The following is a 19,882-nucleotide window of genomic DNA, read 5'->3' on the forward strand; positions in this document are numbered from 1 at the left end:
TCCTAGGTTCGAACCCCGACATGACTACAAACTGTCCGGTCGGTGCTTAGCAGACAGAGCTTTTGCATCACAAAGTGTGCCGTCCCTCAGTTGGCATTGGCTGGTTGTCGTTAAACATCCAACGGTGTCTTTCGTGAAGAGGAGGTGCGTTATCGCCAGCAGCATGAACAAATTACAAATTCCTGCCTAAATCAGCTTCAGCAGAACATCAGGCCTGACCAGATGGTTTGTCAAGGCTTGGACCAATCTTTTCCCTGGTCCATCCCTGAGAAGGTATTAATTGGGGCAATTAAAACAGTACTGTGGTAGTAGTAGATCATGTCATACAAAAATATTTTCTTTTCAATAGATAGATGGGCGTAATGGCCTGCCTCAAATTAAAATAACCTGAAATGCAGGACACATTGTGGAATCTCCAATGATGATAGATCACCTCTCGTCCTCCAGTGCTAATAGCTAATCGCTCAAAATGCTGAACCATCTTTGATTTACCATCAGGTAATTTAAATATTTTCTCATTCTCATTATACAGTGCCCTCAAAGTATTCACACCCCTTGACTTTTTCACATTTTGTTGTTACAGCCTAAATTTAAAATGGATTAAATTGATTTTTTTTGTCACTGATCTACAAATAATACCCCATAATGCCAAAGTGGAATTATTTATTTTAGAAATTTTTATAAAACAATTAAAAATGAACTACAGAAATGTCTAATTAACCAAGTATTCAACCCCCTGAGTCAATACTTCGTAGAAGCGCCTTTGGCGGTGATTACAGCTTTGAGTCTTCTTGTGTATGTCTGTATCAGCTTTGCACATATGGATTTGGGGAGTTTCTCACTTTCTTCCTTGTGGATTTGCTCAAGCTTTGTCAAGTTGGATGGGGAGCGTCAGAGAACAGCAATCTTCACATCTTTCCACAGATTCTCAATAGGATTAAAGTCTGCGCTTTGTCTGGACCACTCAAGGACTTTCACGTTTTTTTTTTCTGAAGCCTTTGCAGTGTTGCATTGGCTGCATGCTTGTGGTGGTCATTGTCCTGTTGGAACGTAAATCTTTGCCTCAGTCTAAGATTTTTTGCACTCTGAAGCAGGTTCTCCTCAAAGATTTGCCTGTATTTGACTTCATTCATTGTTCCCTATATCCTTACAAGTCTCCCAGTCCCTGCCACTGAAGAGCATCCCATAGCATGACGCTGCCACCACCATGCTTCACGGTAGGGATGATGTTGGATGGGTGATGAGCTGTGCCTGGTTTCCGCCAGACATAGCACTTTGCATTCAGGCCAAAGAGTTCAATTTTTGTCTCATCAGACCACAGAAGTTTTTGCCTCATGCCCTCAGTCTTTCACGTGCCTTTTTCCAAACTCCAGGCATACTGTCATTTGCCTTTTTTCTCAGGAGTGGCTCCATCTGGCCTCTCTCACATAAAGCCGAGATTTGTCAAATGCTGCAAAGACTGTTGTCCTTCCACCAGGTTCTCACATCTCAGCCAAGGAACTCTGTAGTTCTGTCAAAGTGGTCAATGGGTTCTTGGTTCACTTCCTGACCAAGGTCATTATTATCCGGTTGCTCAGTTTAGTCGGACAGCCATCTCGAGGAAGAGTCTGTGTAGTTCTATGTTCTTTAAATTGCCTAATGATGGAGCTCACTGTGCTCTTGGGGATTTTCAACACTCTAGAAATTGCTTCCCCACATCCTTCCCCAGATCTACGCCTTCTCACAATTCCATCTCGGAGTTCTATGGACAGTTCCTCAGACTTAATAGTGGAGTTTATGTTCTGATATGCACTGTCAACTGTGTGTTTCTTTCTAAATCATGTCCAATCAATTGAATTGGCCACAGATTGATTCCAATCAAGTTGTAGAGACATCTCAAGGATGATCAAAGGAAATTGGATGTACCTGAGCTCAATTTGGAGTATCAGAAAGGGGTTGAATACTTATTGACTCAAGACATTTCAGATTTTCATTTTAAATTAAATTGTAAAAAAAATTCTAAAAAAGAAACTCACTTTTTTGAAATTCCACTTTGAAATTATGGGGTATTATGTTAAGATCAGTGACGAAAAATCTCAATTTTATCCATATTTTATTCAGGCTGTAACAACAAAATGTGAAAAAGTCAAGGGGTGTGTCACACCCCTTGACAAAGTATGCCATTTGAGGATGTCAATCTGGTGCAATGTTGGGAGAAAATAAAAGCTTTACGGTTGTGCGAAACTTTTAGCCAACGTGTGAAATTTTGGGTTGACTTAACTTTCTCATCTGAATCTCTGGCTCACGGTGCACAGAACCCAGGTTCAAATACTATATACTCCATTTCATTGCCCATTGATTAATAATAATGTCCTTGTAAGTTCGCATTAAGGTACACGGATGTCTACCAACGTATTAGACCTCCACTTGATTTATGCACAGGCTCCACTGGGAGCCTCAGACTGCCCTTACAAATTCTATTTCAAAACCTTAAAACAATTGTGATTTGTACTGACTGTCTCGTCTGTAACTAGAACCGATTATCTTGCCATTGCTATGAGCATTTGGGCAAGCTGAGGTGTGTGTGTGTGTGTGTGTGTGTGTGTGTGTGTGTGTGTGTGTGTGTGTGTTTTCCTTTTTTTCCAGGGGAAAAATGATCCCAGGTGACCTCGAAGCCAAAATTATAGACGCAAAGCAAAAGGTGAGCAATAAGCACTTTAATAAATAAATCCTTCTGCAATTGAGAGAGGTATGCAGGAGGAGATGTGGGTTCATCGACCTCAGCATTTATAGGAATGTCTGCTTTGGCTTCTATTTGTTGAACTAAGTTGTAGGAAAAAGCAATTATACATTTACATATGAAAAATATTTTGCTGATAATCCTCACTATTCAGCAGGGATCTAAAAACTAAAAGGTCTTGTGAGATGTACCCCAATCTTTCCAGGTATTCTTCATCTCGGTCTCCTCCGCCTTTCCTTCTCTTGGCCCAACACAGGGTGCATTCCCCTTCTTCGTGAGCGCCACAGCTGGAACCACGGTGTATGGCGCATTTGACCCGCTGCACCCTGTAGCTGACTTATGCCAACAGTACGGCCTGTGGATGCACGTCGATGTACGGATGGGTTGCAGGCACCGCTGGAGGGTTGGGAAGTAGAGCGGTTAAAAGGGACACACCACATGGAAGTTTTTTCTAATCAGCGTGCAAAACCACACAGATCATTCATGAGATGCAGCAGAAAAACAATTGGTAATGCAGCGAGTGAAGTGCAGTATTTCTTTAAATCATGATTTAAAGCAATTACGCAAGCTCATTTCAATTTCTTGACAAGATGATTGGAATAAGTTGTTTGCGTAATAGTTTGTTATTGTAAATTATTAGATTGAATAGATGCTTAAGATTTAGAAATCCATTTTTACATGAAGCTGCATATGTGGAAAATGCAATGCTCATATCATACTAAAATAAGCAATTTGGTGTCTGTTTGTCTGTCTGCCTGACCATGATACATTCGGTCGTTACTTATCCAAACTCAACCAAACTTCACAGGAGAACTAAGGGTCACATGATGGAGGTTGTCGCAACTTAATTTTCTCTCGTACCCAAGGGGGTTTCCGTCTTGGGCAAAATCCGTGTTAAGGTGTATAAGATAGCAAATCGTGATGTTTTTCCAAAGCCGCTTCTAATTACAAAAGTAAGAACAACACTAATGATAATAGAATAATATTAATGTTATTACAATACAAAATTAATGCTAATAATATCCCCTCTCCCCAAGAGGATTTTCCTCCTTGACTAATAACACTGCGTTAACATGCGTTAACACCACGTTACATGCATGTAACACCGCGTTAACATGTATAAATCGCCTATCGTGGTGCTTCATCGGGGCACCACTACCAGAGGTAAAAAAAATAATACGATAAACCACAAACATGTACCTTTTTAAACAGTTGCTACTGTTGTTTAACACTAAACTGAAGGGGATGAAACCCAGGGTGTCTTCAGTTACCAGGGGCTTGATAAGCCAACAATTCCTTATCGATGGTTTTGAATGGAGTGCTTGCTTGAGTGCTTAAATTGCTAGACAAGAGCTCCACAAGCAACTTGGTAACTGAACACACCCCTGACGTTCTTGAGGCCCGAACCTAGATCTACTGTAATCGATATACACCACTCACAATAAGTTGGGGATATTGGCAGGTTCTTCGGTGTGGTTGATTTTGTGTATTAATTATGTTGAAAAAAAGTTGTTGGTCCTAATTCTTTGGTTATTAATGAGTGTGAAAAAACACAGCATTCTTGATTTCAATACCCTAACCCTAACCCCTATAAAAAAAAATAAACTCACTCCCACAATATCCTTAACTTATTGTGAGTAGTGTATGTCAGAGAGGATAATAACATGACCCTTCCTGTCACTCTCATGCAGAGTGGGTGTATTAGTATCAAAAATTAGAATACAATACACATACAAACACACTAACACATCAACTAACACATACTAATCACCACAAGCACACACACACACACACACACACACACACACACACACACACACACTAACTAAAACACTAACATACACTATCTCACACAAACACACACACACACATACACACACACATGCACTAACACACACATAAACACACAGATGCACAAACACACACACACACGAAGGAAAACACAAAAAATACATCAACACACATGCACAAACTAGCTAACACACACACACACACACACACACACACACACACACACACACACAAACACATGCACAAACACACACACACACACACACGAAGGAAAACACAAAAAATACATCAACACACATGCACACACTAGCTAACGCGCACACACACACACACACACACACACACACACACACACACACACACACACACACACACACACACACACACACACACACAAACACTCACACACACTAGATAACAACACATATTAGTGCACACACACACACACACACTCGATAACAACACACATAAACACTCACACACACTAGATAACAACACACATGCACATTAACACACCACTCAAACACACCAAGTTTTGTTATTGTGTATTAGGATGATGAACAAATAATGCAACCAGAATTTTTTTACCTCTTCTTATGTAACTAAAAATGATGTCCATGGATACATGGTTGAAATCTCCTGTGCAATTTGTCAGAATTCATGCAAGAACAACATTTATTTGGAAATTTCAGGCCAAAAATAAACAAGGAAACCGTTGACACAGGATAAGTCTGTTTAGACCCTGAAATACCGATGTATAACGGAATACAAACCCAAAATCAAATATCCCACCAAGTGGGCTGGCGATCATCTCTTGACGTTGTTGTTCAGACCTCTGCTGATTTGGGGGAAAACCCCCTGGGAGACCCCTGATCCTAAATCGAAAATTGAATACCGAGCAATCCTGCGGACCATCGAGTAGAAGAACAGTGTCAGGTTTTAGAGCAGTCAGTTGTTAAATAAGGGAGTAGTATGGATCCAAAGTTTGGGGGTTAATCGTCTCCTACCCCCTGCCCCCCCCCACCCCACTCAGGGAGCCCCCATAATCCAAATTTTAAAAATTGAAGCATGAGTGATTGTGCAGACCATCGAGTAGGAGGGCTGCACTGGATTTCAGATCAAAGCAATTGGTTGGTAAATAAGGGAGGAGTAGGAATCCAAAGTTTGGGGGTTAGCCCTACCTGGGAGCCCCCATCATCCAAAATCGAAAAATCAAAGCTGGAGCGATTGCGTGGGATACTGTTTTGTATTCCTGTGTCAAATTTCAGAACAATCAGCCGAGAGATAAGGGAGGGGTAGCAAAAATAGCAAAAAGGTAACGGATGGGTGAACATCTGGACATCATGACCCATTTCATGTCTTCAAGAATCGAGATGAGATGACCTAATAACTAACTCTGTTGTATCAAAAGAATTAAGGAACACAATTATGAATACCAGTGGTTCACAGGAAAGCACATGACCAACCAGCCTATGTGACCCAATTAGATCTCAATCTTTTTCTAGCTGAAAGACGGTCATTGCATTATTTAAAACTAGAAGGGCACTCGGTAGAGAGCAGAACCTCCGCCAGGCTGAACAGTTTACGTTTTGTATCCCACTCATAGGCCGGATCTGGATTCGGACCTGAACCAAAATCTAATCTGCTTTTTCTCATCACGGACCAAACTCGTGTACCAAGTTTTGTCATAATCCGTGCATAACTGTTTGGGATATCATGATATATACCGTTTTTGGCTCCACTCTCAATGGTGAAGGATCACTTTTAAAAATTGGAATATCCGGATCCGGATCTTCACCAAAATTGAATCAATTCATCCTTGTCAAACACGCAACCTGCCCACCATGTTTCGTCCGAATCCGTCCATAACTTGAGATATTTGAGATATTCTGCTCACAGACAGACAGGCAGGCAGACAGACAAACAAGGGTGATAACATAACCTCCATTCACCTATGATGGTGAACGTAACAATGTTACAGCAGCAAGACCACATTCACTTGTTTGTTTAATCATGCACACAACCATGTTGAAAATAAAAACACTTACACACAAAATTTCAGTAAATAAAGATTGTTAGGAGATTGGAGAGAGAGAGAGAGAGAGAGAGAGAGAGAGAGAGAGAGAGAGAGAGAGAGAGAGAGAGAGAGAGAGAGAGAGAGAGAGAGAGAGAGAGAGAGAGAGAGAGAGAGAGAGAGAGAGAGAGAGATAGAGATAGAGATAGAGATAGAGATAGAGATAGAGATAGAGATAGAGATAGATATGGATGGAGATAGAGATTGATTGACATTTGAGCAAATGGTTAATGACTTGGTGAGACCATCAGGCAGGTACATGTTGAATCATGGAGATTACCTGGTTGTCTTGCAGGGTGCATGGGGTGGGGGGCTGCTGATGTCGAGCAAACATCGGCACAAACTGAGTGGTGTGGAGAGGTAAGTGTCGGTTCCTGATGGAACTTGCTTATATATGGGAGCTTCCTTTTCTGTTTACTCGTTTGAAGGCCCAACGGGTGTTGGATTCTTTTCTTTCCTACAGGCCAGGAATCCTACTGACATATCTCCACAATTCCTTATCCATGGTTAGCTCAACATCACCTCCCAGGGGTATTAGCCACCATTTTATTTCGGCCTATTCAAATGTGCCTTGCCTTAGAAACACGATCTCCTCTAATGGACTAATTAATGCATATACTTGAAAACCTTGTTCGGGTTTGACGATCGGATCTCGTGGACTAAATAAGTGCCAAAATCTGGAGTGAAATCTGAACATTTTAAGAAATCGGTGATTCTTATAACCAAGCGTATTTATTTATTTATTTAAGAAAGGCTGTCATCCCTCCTTCTGCTCAACCATCTTGATTCATACCTCTATAGGATATAGTGTCACTCTATAGGGGCCTGCAATACTTGTAGGAAACCTGAAGATTTGAACCATCTGTTTTTAAAATTCCCTCTATATGTATATGACCGACCAAGATTGAGTCGATTTCAAAGTATTGAAGAAGTGGGGATTGGCGGGTCGGACCTCGTGAACATTTTCAGACATTTAAACCAGAAGCAATCGGCTTGCTATCGCTTGCCAATCCAGCCGTTCCTTATCAACTGTTTCGTTGGAGTGCTTCAGCCATTTGGCGAGTGCTCTTCAAGATTATTGGTAATGGAACACCCCTACTCCCTCCTCCTGCTCTGCACTCACCCTCTCCCTGCACACCCTCCTCCTGCTCCCTGCTCACCACTCCTCCTGCCTCCCGCTCACCCCTCCTCCTGCTCCTCTTTCCATCGCCTTCACGTACAGGAACAAATTTGCAAAGAAAGGGGCTGGCTCTGAACCCATGATTATCCCCACTGTCTGCTGGAGTATCTTGAGTGCAGAACCCATGAGCATCCACACTGTCTGCTGGAGTATCTTGGGATATGAACCCATGAGCATCCACACTGTCTGCTGGAGTATCTTGAGTGCAGAACCCATGAGAATCCCCACTGTCTGCTGAAGCATATTGGGATGTGAACCCATGAGTATCCCCACTGTCTGCTGGAGTATCTTGGGATCTGAACCCATGAGTATCCCCACTGTCTGCTGGAGTATCTTGGGATATGAACCCATGAGTATCCCCACTGTCTGCTGGAGTATCTTGGGATCTGAACCCATGAGTATCCCCCCAGTCTGCTGGAGTATCTTGGGATCTGAACCCATGAGTATCCCCCCTGTCTGCTGGAGTATCTTGGGATCTGAACCCATGAGTATCCCCCCTGTCTGCTGGAGTATCTTGGGATCTAAACCCATAAGTATCCCCACTGTCTGCTGGAGTATCTTGGGATATGAACCCATGAGTATCCCCCCTGTCTGCTGGAGTATCTCGGGATCTAAACCCATAAGTATCCCCACTGTCTGCTGGAGTATCTTGGGATATGAACCCATGAGTATCCCCACTGTCTGCTGGAGTATCTTGGGATCTGAACCCATGAGTATCCCCACTGTCTGCTGGAGTATCTTGGGATCTGAACTCATGAGAAGCCCCACTGTCTGCTGGAGTATCTTGGGATCTAAACCCATAAGTATCCCCACTATCTGCTGGAGTATCTTGGGATCTAAACCCATAAGTATCCCCACTGTCTGCTGGAGTATCTTGGGATCTAAACCCATGAGTATCCCCACTGTCTGCTGGAGTATCTTGGGATCTAAACCCTTAAGTATCCCCACTGTCTGCTGGAGTATCTTGGGATCTAAACCCATAAGTATCCCCACTGTCTGCTGGATTATCTTGCGATCTAAACCCATAAGTATCGCCACTGTCTGCTGGAGTATCCTGGGATCTAAACCCATAAGTATCCCCACTATCTGCTGGAGTATCTTGGGATCTGAACCCATGGGTATCCCAACTGTTTGCTTGGAAAAACGGAAAAACGGAAAAACTCTGCACCTCTATATCTCCGAAAGTGCTGCATAGAAAAAATTGAGACATGGCTCATTGTGAAGAACTCTCCATGGGGAATAACATATGTTAATGATGATGCCATAGGTGCCTCCATTATGACGTCATAATTCGACAAGTACAAAACTTCATCCAATCAAGATACACACGCACAAGTAACTTGGGCACACACGCACAATTAGATGAAATTTATTGAGCGGCATCTAGGGATAAATTGGTGTTGAAAAATAATGATGATGACGTCATCGCTCACGTGGTTCGGCCGCCATATTTGTTTTAACACAAAAGCCTTAAAACCACTAAACACACGTCCTGCTGAGGGTCTGCAATCTCTGATTGCTCTTTCTTGTTATTAATGTGGATACTGTCGATTACCAGTTTGGAATTATCAATGATCCAGAATTTCTTAATTCCAGAATATAATTTCACCATTTCATGGTTGTTTTTAAGCATTTATAGATTGGTTTCATCGCCCCCTAGCCCCTGTAATACGACCCGATAATGGTTTCAAACTACATTCTCCATTTACTATGATGAACCTCATCTTACAAGGTTTTTGTGAATTTTTGTGCTCCAGTAAATTTATGGTAATTTATGGTGTTTATCTGGAACCAACAGTCTTCTGACTTTTGTGTGATTTACATGATGTTGTACCAAGTCTATTTTGTTATTGTTACTTATTTTGTAGGTCTGTGAAATTCCCATCTCTCAGCTCAATTATTCCAAAAGTGTTTGGATGTTTAGCATACAGATGCAATATTATTATTTGCTTTATCAATTGGAACAATAACATATTGTGTTTGAAGCTGTTTTAACCACTCACGCATCTCCAGGTTGTTTAAATTACTTTCGGATTATTGATTCAAACTTTTCTTTTCAAGACAACAACTCTCCTTTTCACATGTTTCTCTACTTCCTCCAACCATCAAGCCATTTGTGTGTTTGGTACTTTGTGTTTATCAATTTGTTCTCTCATTGCTAAACGTCTTTCAGTTTGTGTTTTTTTAAAGTATCGAACTTAATTCTACTGCTGTTAAGTAATGTAAGATATTTGATTAGATAAGATCTAACCAATCATTTACGATTTGTTGTGGTGTGTCTGTAATTGGACGTTTACATCCATAATTGTTTGTGAACAAGGTGGAATGTGTTTAGTTTACATCCATAATTATGTGCTCTGTGTCTCCGAGAGTCTCTTGCCAAGGTGTTAAAAACAGAAGCAATTATGTTTTGTCCATTTTGTTGTCCACTGGCCTAATTACCTCTTATAAAGGAAAGAGGGAGAAGAAGGAGATATGTGTATGCATCAGTTATTCTTTCATTTCATTTAATCGATAAGGGTAATCACTTCTTAATTCTTTAATCCAGAACAGTTATCTACGCTTACAGAATTGTGTGATTGTTTTATCTTCCATCCCATCCTTTTTTCGGCCATTTACGCTTATGTTTTCTGCAAACTGAACTTTGAATCTCACATTTTTACAATATCCATAAGTAAATCTCATTTCCTTTCACAAAGCCCGAAACAAGTGTGTGTCCACCCTCAGGAGAGCCAGGAAACAATATCTCTCCGTTCTCAAGACCGAACTCTTTTATCTGTCTCCCTCTTCCAAATCCTGGTGGCATCTGGTCAAATCTGTTTCTGGTGTTTGTTCCCCCTCCATCCCCTCCCTCACCTCAAACAGCTACACGGCTGACTCCGCACGTGAAAAAGCTGAATGCCTCAACTCTGTGTTTGCCTCTAAATCTTGTGTCCCAAACCCATCCCTCTCTGTACCCACCGTACCCAGTCGTACCCAGCTGCTCCTGGACTATGTGTCCTTTCCTCCTGACAAGGTGGAAAAGTTTGTCAACCCTCGACTCTGATTCTGCAACTGGACCTGACGGCATCAGCCCACGGGTCCTAAAATCCTGTACTTCCGCTCTTTCACTCCCTCTCTCTGTTCTCTTCACCCTCTCTTTTGCTCAAGATCATCTGCCATCTGCTTGGAAATCAGCCAACATCACCGCTTTGCACAAAAAGGTGCAAAAACAGATCCTAGCAACTACAGACCAATCAGCCTTCTCCCAATTATCAGCAAAGTCATGGAATCCATCATTGCTTCAGATATGAAATCTTTCCTCTTCTCCAATGGCTTGATCTCTGATCATCAATTTGGTTTCAGACCTGGTCACTCTACTCTGGACATGCTGCTTCTGCTTTCTCAACAATGGATGGAGGTCCTCAATACCAAACAGGAAATTAGAGCTGTCTCCCTTGACATATCACATGCCTTCGATACGGTCTGGCACCCCGCTCTGCTCACCAAACTCTCCTCCTTTGGTATCCATGGAAATCTCCACGCATGGCTGGCGGACTTCCTCTCTAGTCGTAGTCAATGTGTGGCCCTGAATGGGTTTCTCTCATTTCCTGTTCAGGCTGGAGTTCCCCAAGGCAGTGTTCTGGGCCCTGTGCTTTTTCTGGTATCTCTCTGACTCTCTTGAAAATCCTCTCTATCTCTTTGCTGATGACTCTACTCTCTGTCGCTCCATTCCTCATCCCTCAGATCGGCAGTCTGCAGCCTCCTCACTCTCTGCAGACCTGGACAAAATCACAGACTGGGCAAACAAGTGGAACATGTCTTTCAATCCTGACAAATCTCACACTCTTACGATGTCTCTCCGAAAAGACCGACTGGACAACCCTCCCATCCACTTTCTGAATAATCCTCTCCAAGAAGTTTTGTCAATCAAGCTTTTGGGTCTCACTATCTGCCATGATCTTTCCTGGGAAAACCACATTTCAAATCTGGCCTCCAAAGCCAGTCGCCGACTGGGCATCCTCCGTCGTGCGAAGTCCTTCCTTGGCACACCTGAGCTCCTCACCACATACAAGGCTTTCATCCGCAGCTCAATGGAATACTGCTCTCCCCTCTGGGCTGGTGCTCCTGCCTCACACCTAGCTCGTCTTCACGCTGTTGAAACCAAAGCGTTCAGAATCATTGGAATCTCCCACGATGAAGCTAACTCCAAGGGCCTTTCACTCACTCACCGCAGGCAGGTTGGTGGTCTTTCCGTCTTCTACCGACTCCTCTCTGGCCTTGCACCCCCCAGCTCTCTCTGGGCTCTGTCCCCCAAATATTCCTACAGGTCGCACAAGATCTGCCTGCAACCCTCTTATGGTTAAACTGCCAAAATCAAGACTCTCTGCTCACCTTCACTCCTTCATTCCTCTTTTCTCCCGCCTCTGGAACAAACTCCCTCACTCTCTTCAATCCCACTCCAACCTCCAGGTCTTTAAAACAGCTGTTCACCACCATCTCTTATCTTCCCCCATCCAAAACCTTTATCTTTTCTACCCCTGCTAATTTCACCCCAAATCCACTTTTTTGAAATACCAACTTCTGTCCTGGAAGTCCTTGGTGTCATTGTGTTGTATACTTCTCCCACCCCACCCCCCCCCCTTCCCATGCCTCCTGCCCCCAAGCCCTCTCCCTCCCACACATCTCCCTGCTCTCAAATGTTATGTTTGTGTGCTTCCCCTTCTCTCCCCATCTTGTCTTCCGCTCCCTCTTTTTATATATTTTGTTTGTCTGGTTCATTTGTTTGTGAAATAAATGTTAGCTCTTCCACGAGCCTCGATTCAGTATACAAAAAAAAAAGAAAAAAAAGTGATGGGTAAGTAGTGGACTTTGTATCAGCTCTTGCCTGCATTTGTTCCTGTTAACACACACACACACACACACACACACACACACACACACACACACACACACACACACACACACACACACACACACACTCACTCACAGACACACAGACACACAGACACACAGACACACAGACACACAGACACACAATCACACACACACACAGTCACACATACACACACACACACACACACACACACACACATACATACACACAATCAAACACATGCACACACACACACTCACACAGACACACACACACACACACAAACACACAGTCACAGACACACAATCACACACAAATACACACAATCACACACACATACACACAATCACATACACAAACACACACACACACTCACACACACACACACACACACGAGCCACAAACAGGACTATTAGACAAGACAAACACAGCCACTGAGCTTGGACGATATGCAGTCACTTACTTCCCTGCGAACTTTGGATACCAGCAAAGTCAGCACCTTTCTCACGGCACTCGGCAGGACATTTCTTAATAGGCCATGGGGCATAGGGCTAAAATGTGCTCAATTTGACAATTTCGTGCAACAACGCAGGGGATTACTTAAAATTGCTATAGATGGGTTGGGGATGTGCTCCTGAACAAGAAACACCATGTCCCCAGACACCAGGGGTGCTCATTAATTTTTAACGCGCACTTGATGAAAATGCAAGTAAATATATATTCATCAACTATACGTTACTGCATTTTCTTTTATTTCTGGATAGTTTGAGGAGTAAAATGAAAAAAATTGATTGTGATATTGTTTCTAGACCTCCTTTTCACTAAAATACACCAATAAACATGATATTTTTGTATCTAGATAGTCATAGCGATAAGTTGAAAATGAATCCAATCTGAAAATATGGTCCGCCGCAGCTGAAACACATGTTGTGCCGCAAATAAATCATTTTTATTTTACTTTTTTAAAATTAACTTCTCACTTCTACCTTCTATGATCAGTTCATCTTCTTTGATTTGAAGAATGGCAATGAGTGGCAGTTGACGGCTGACTCCTTTTACTTTTTAGAAGATTCATTTTCAACTTATTTATTTAAAACAGTACAACATGTATACATTACGCATGTCATGGAAAGTGCTTGCATGATTAACAGTGTTTAAGAGTACTGTTACTTTTGCTTCGTTTCCATGTTCAATACATAATGTATACATGCCAGGATAAGGCAGACAGACATAAATAATTGAGACAATCAAATTTGTTTATGATATCCATTACATTATAATTTACATCATTGTTCAATTTACAGCTTTCAAGTTTGAGAAATTTGTACTATTAACTATATTCACAGGTATAAGGTCGAAATCATGAACACAGGACTTTCATTTAAAAAATGATTGTACTTAAGAATAAATTAATTTTATTCCTAGGAGGGGCCAGCTTCGCAAATTATGCAGAAGATATTTGTGCACTTGACCTAAAAGACACTTTAAAAATGAAGATTGATAAATTCATATGACCTCAAAAAAAGGAACTTCACCTCAACATTCTTCTTCATCAGAACCAGCTCCTTCCTCTGGCTCAGCAACTGGTTCATCGGATACAATTTCACCATTCTCGCATCCAGTGCATCTACAGAGTTCTGTACATTGCATACCAAGCTCACTGCAGCATGTTACGTCAGCCACTGACTGCACGTCATCTTTGAGTGCACGCTTACATTTTCCCTTCTTGCAGCTACAGTGTACTAGCTCCAGGATGTCATCAGGAGCAGGTGGAAGACTACACCAGTCCACTTCCAGAGAAGGTGTTCCATCAATCTCTTCAACTTTGCATCCTGATTCACTGGGAGCTGGAATTTCTGGCAGCTGTTCTAGGCAACGACGAAATATACCAGCTTGGTAATTAGCACGCATGATGTGTTTGATGAGAGAATCTCTGTTTGGTGGAAGGGATTCTCCAGCATGGACACCAAGTCGAAACTTATCATATCTGGCCTCGTTGACGGTTTCTGCTTTCTCCTGCCCATATACATGGCAAGCAAATCGCTCCAGTCTAGCAATTAGGTCATCTGATGGAGTGAATGACACCCCAAGCTCTTGAAAGGTTTCTTTGTACTTGTCATACTTAATCATTAGCTTGTAAGGTGTGACTTTCCCTTTTCCTCTGAAGGCGCTAACTGAGTCGCAACCAGTAAACGGGTGAAATCCCACAAGCGCAGATGTTACATCAGTTCCCAGCTGGCTCTGTAGAGATGTCATATCAAGAGTTCGTACCTTATCTTTGACACCGGTGTGAAACAGTAGAGGCACAGTAAACTGATGAGCACAACCTAAACTAATTATGAAGACATCAGTGTCCTGGCATTTGATGACAATTGCTGGTGAATGCGTTCTATGCGCTGTGTCAGTTTCTTGTAGCCTTTTCTGTGCATAATCGGCATGCAAGAGGATTCTGGTGTCCGCTTCCTCATGACTGCAACGAAGCTCTGGAATTACTTCTGAGACTACCATGCCATTCTCAATCCCGAGGGCATGACATAGCTCTCCATGTGCGATGTACACCTTCACATTTCTGTAAGAGTCAGGAGGGCACTGTTGCCAAACATGTAGAAGATACTCCACGAATGCTTCCTTGTTCTCACTGGCACTGAGGAACTTCTTCCATTGGATTGGTCGCTTCTGGTTGGTGTTGTCCACCTGAATCCGTATAATCTGAACTCCTGTAGCAGCACGCCGCTTTCTTTCTGCATTCTTGATGCTCATTCTTGGGTAAGTGTCAGTGACAAAATGAATCTCTTTGGAATTCTGACGTACTGCTAGCTTCACCACTTTATCAAACAAATCTTTTGCTAACAGATGAAAGGTAGCTGGTGCAGATGAATGCAATGCCTGTAGCATAGCCATACCATCTATGATCCAAACACTTTCTTGTGGAATGCTGTCCACAATCACTGTTGGTTCAGCAGATTTCTGCAGATGGTGCATGATTGAAGCCTTGTCTGTCTTCACTAAAGTTCCTAGTTCTGTTGCTATAGGTAATGGCAGCGGACCAAGGCAGTAGGTCATCATGTGGCGTAAATCAACTTTACGCACCTTGGAAATAAATATCAGTCTTGCAAAAAGTTTTCTGTCTGCTTTCAAGGTGATAGTTTTCCCCTTCACTGTAGTTGTGGTTGTCTTTTTTGCCGTCTCAAACGTAGCAAGCTTCATTCGCTTTATTGGATCGAAGAAAGAGTCGTTTTCCACCTGTAGACGATCTTTGCAAAACAAAGTAAAGCTCTTAGTACCTTTATCATAAGCTTCCAGTAGGTCTTCTTGTATCTTGTCGGATGCTACAACGCCTGAAGACAGATGAATCAGCTCATTACCGTCAACTTCAAATGGATTGACCATACTTCGTATTGTGTTGACGACAGCTTCAACATCTTGTTCGTCACGTCTGACACGAGTTTGATCAAGGTCTTTCCTGGATCTTGCTTGGTTTTCCTTCCCAGCCATTTCCTTACACTTATTGGTGATAGCTGAGCACTCATGTTGTGTAAGTAGCCATCGCAGGACAGCCCCATGGTTAGTAGTGAAACCAATCAATCCTCCCTTTGTTTTAGCATCCCTGTTGCGTCTGCTCAATGCACATGTCGCACTCTATTTGAGCGAAACCATATTCCTCTTGACGTTGGACAGCAAACTCTCCATCAGCTAATGCCACATAAGCCGAGAAGTGAGTTTCAGGCAGATCGCACATTTCAAGGTAGTAAGCTGATAGATACCGTGAATAGTTTGGCCTATCGTAGGCAAACATCCAGGGGAGGATCTTCCTCACAATGCACAAGTGGAGTTCCCAATTCCCTGTCCTTGTAGCTCTAGTGAGAAGCATCACATTCTCAACACAGTCAATATAGTCAGACCAAAATGCAAATGTTGGACACTCCAAGCTCTTCTTCTCAATGAAAGCCTCAAACGATGACACTAGGTCCTTGAAAGAGTCGCTGTCTATGGCATCAGATATCTCCTTCTTGTTGTATCTTAAATGCAGCCTGTTCATGACATCAGTTGCTTTTGTCTGTTCTTCTTCACTAACACTGTCGAAGTAGGCTTCCCACTGCAAATACCTCAGAGCATCATGCATTAATTTATGCGCTCTCATGCTTCGATTGTAGTGATGGCCATTCATTACGCCTACAATTGATCCCTCTGCAATGACACCAGCCTCAATAAGAATATCTGAGAGCCCTGCATCTTTGAACCGCTTGCCTATGCAAGCAAGATACGTCATCTTTGTATGGAACATCCCTAGACGAATGACTATCCTCTTCTTGAATACATCATTGCACCAACGTATTTGTTGGGCCTTTGCATAAATTGCCTGGTCAAAGACGAGTACCACTACATACTGTTCAAGATTATCTGCATACTGGAGAGACCTGATTAGAATAGTCTGGACAGTGTCCATCTCAGTTGGGCTGGCATTTAGAACTGGGAGATATCCGACTACAGACTTGACTGGATACATTGTAGTTAGGAATGTATTAAACCCTGTCCATCCAGGAATGCCATCAAATTTGTACTTCAACATGTTGTATGCCATGTCTTGACTGCTGGCTTGGTCTTTAGCAGGTTCATGATTGTTCTGGTCAACATCTACTGTGGTACCAAGGCAGGGAGGTCCCCTTTTCTTCCCATATCCCATGAATGGACAGATTTCAGTGGGAGGAGCTTGAATTGTTCTTTGCCTGGTCCTTTTCAAAGATGGTGTTGTAGAAATCTCTACAGGTAATTCACTTGGTCTTTGTATCATTATACCATTAGTACTGTGCGTAGTCCCCTTGCCAGACAGTGTTTCTTCCCCGAAATCTATATTATCCCAGACTATAGTGGTGAATTTCCCCCTCTGTATATCAGGTGGTAAGTTCATATCCCCCATGCTGATTTGGCGCTGTGCAAGAGCTGTATTGTACTCCATTAAGGTTGTCTGTGAAATGCAATGCCCTAGCCCATTTATAATCCCTATTACGCTGGCGGAACCTGTCAGGTGGCGGATCGCGGTTGCTACTGCATAATGCTTTGGCATGGGTCGTTTTCCTTTTGAGGCCAAGAAAATTATATCTTGCGAAATTGATAGCAGCCTTCTTTGTTTGTCATCTGGAACTTCTACACAGTCTGCACCATCCGGCTCACTGGATACACCTATCAGCCAAGCAAGGAAGTTGAACAGTTGAAAAGGAACCTCTGCCTTTACTTTATCTTCTGTTAGGTCGTCAGAAGTAGGTGGCCATGGTGGTGGTGAAGATGGCTTATTGGAGACAGCAGCCTTTATGATAAGTGCAGCGCTATACAGCATGCGCAAGTCGTCATTTGTGGGTGGTACTTTGGATTCTGAAACAGTTGGTATACTCTCCTCTTCATTATCTGTGCTGTCATCTGTTAAACTCCCTGCTGTATCGTCTACCAAGTCCTCGGCCAAATCTTCTGCTGATAGACACTCACTAAACACAATGTCACTCATGTTTCTACTTTTGGCTTTGATGAAGACTAACTGTGGAAAGCTTTTCTGTAGTCGCGTAGTCGCTTTTCTGTAGTCGCGACGTGAACAATCATAATGGTAGCCAATGTTGGGATTTTCTGGTTTGGCTTCAATGCAGGATTGTGTATCGGCCAAATCAAGCCCCAGCTTTACCGCACAGTCGGCCAGTAAATCGCGTTCTTTACAGTCATAGAGCAACCATTTACTCGCAAATTCAACAAAGCGGGCCCAGTTTTTATCATTGAATTGAATGAAATTGCTTTTAGTTTTATGGACAACATGCATCACGCAAAATTTGGACGAAAATTGAACAGGTTTTCCTGTCACTGCCGAAGCAATGGGCGTCGCCATCTTGGTTTGTCAGCTACCGAACGGAGCTTAGTATGAGCTGCGTGATTGGCCAATTACGGCACCTGACGTATCTGGAGCGCTCATTCGCTGAATTTATCACGTGAACAACCTTGTCCGCGAATTTTAAACCTGATTTTTTAATCGAAATTCTTTCTTTATTTGTATTTTAATGTGCAGGTATATTTATTGGGGACATTATTATATCGAATGGAACGAATATTTTGCTGATTTTCATGAATAAATCAAGTAATCCCCATTCCTGTTGCACGAAAAAGTGGATTTTAATGGTATCCCCCATGGCCTATAAGGAGGAATTTATTCCTCACAATGGCTGCCGACCTATGGGGATTATCTGTGTTCTTATTCTTATAAATGCGAAACTTCAAGCAAGGAAGCAGCACACACCACTTTATAGTCTTTGGCATGACTTGGCAAAGACTATAAAGTCTATCGAAAATGATGGCATAACTATCGAACCATTATGCCACCGAGTCCGATTCTGTTTTACTGTATGCTGTATTACTGTATTTACTGTATCATGTAAAAGGTTTACTGTATCTGTACTATCTATTCGATTCCATTTTATCTACTTTTAGCATGTCTGCACTCATGGAGGAGCTTGTACAACAGGTCATATACATGAAAAATATATTAGTAGACATCAGTGTACTTTTACATTAATTATATCAGTTGTTATGTTGTTTCGTATGCAGCCTGTGGCTGCTCGTTTGCATCATTTTTCTGGAAGTGCGTTTGTGATGCTGATGCAGTGCCCCAATTGCCAGTGAGCTGGTGCTCAATTTGCCGGCCTCAGAAGGATGACAGGCTGTCAATACCCCCGGCGTTAATTCAACGATCGACCGGGATTCAAACTCAGGAATCTTTGGATTCCAAGCCAGCACCTTAACCGCTAAGCCAACACTAGGCTCAGCACATCAGTAAACCATGGACATATACATATAGTGTATTTGAGAACCTGGGTTACCCACATGAGTCAATGATTCAGATGAGAACGCTAACGGGCCAACCCGTGTTAAACTTGCAGACCCATTTAAGGGCCTAAGAGGAAAAGGAAAAATAATAAACATACAGAACCTTTTAATTGGCAGGCTTGCTTTCGGGTTTCTGGAATTGGAAGGAAAGTGGTGACTTGCAACCAAAATGGGAAATGTTGTGGCATGATTTATATCTGTGCAGAGAATGAAATGAATGGAGGGATAGAGATGCATCGAAAGGCTTCACTGATTGTGGCCAGAAGCCATAATTGGCTTGTCATAATATTTATTTCAACCTTGAAGAAAGACCTTGTGAGGCTAAGTTGATTAAAGACCACAGGAAATGTTTCCAGGAAAGGAAAATATACACTTCATTTAAGATACGCATCAGAGCAAAGC

General features: G+C 42.4%; 1 protein-coding gene across 1 annotated transcript in view; it reads left to right on the top strand.

Annotated features, from left to right (window-relative positions):
• Nucleotides 1-19,882, top strand: part of GAD1 (glutamate decarboxylase 1) — a 118,110-nt gene that overhangs the window by 84,823 nt on the left and 13,405 nt on the right. Inside the window, exons 9-11 of the mRNA XM_068122444.2 lie at nucleotides 2,626-2,680; nucleotides 2,976-3,092; nucleotides 6,880-6,944. Of these exons, the coding sequence (XP_067978545.1) occupies nucleotides 2,626-2,680; nucleotides 2,976-3,092; nucleotides 6,880-6,944 (237 nt within the window). The remainder of the gene's footprint in view (nucleotides 1-2,625; nucleotides 2,681-2,975; nucleotides 3,093-6,879; nucleotides 6,945-19,882) is intronic.

Source organism: Myxine glutinosa, chromosome 7 (genome assembly GCF_964187855.1).
Source record: "Myxine glutinosa chromosome 7, kmMyxGlut1.1, whole genome shotgun sequence".
Lineage (NCBI taxonomy): Eukaryota > Metazoa > Chordata > Myxini > Myxiniformes > Myxinidae > Myxine > Myxine glutinosa.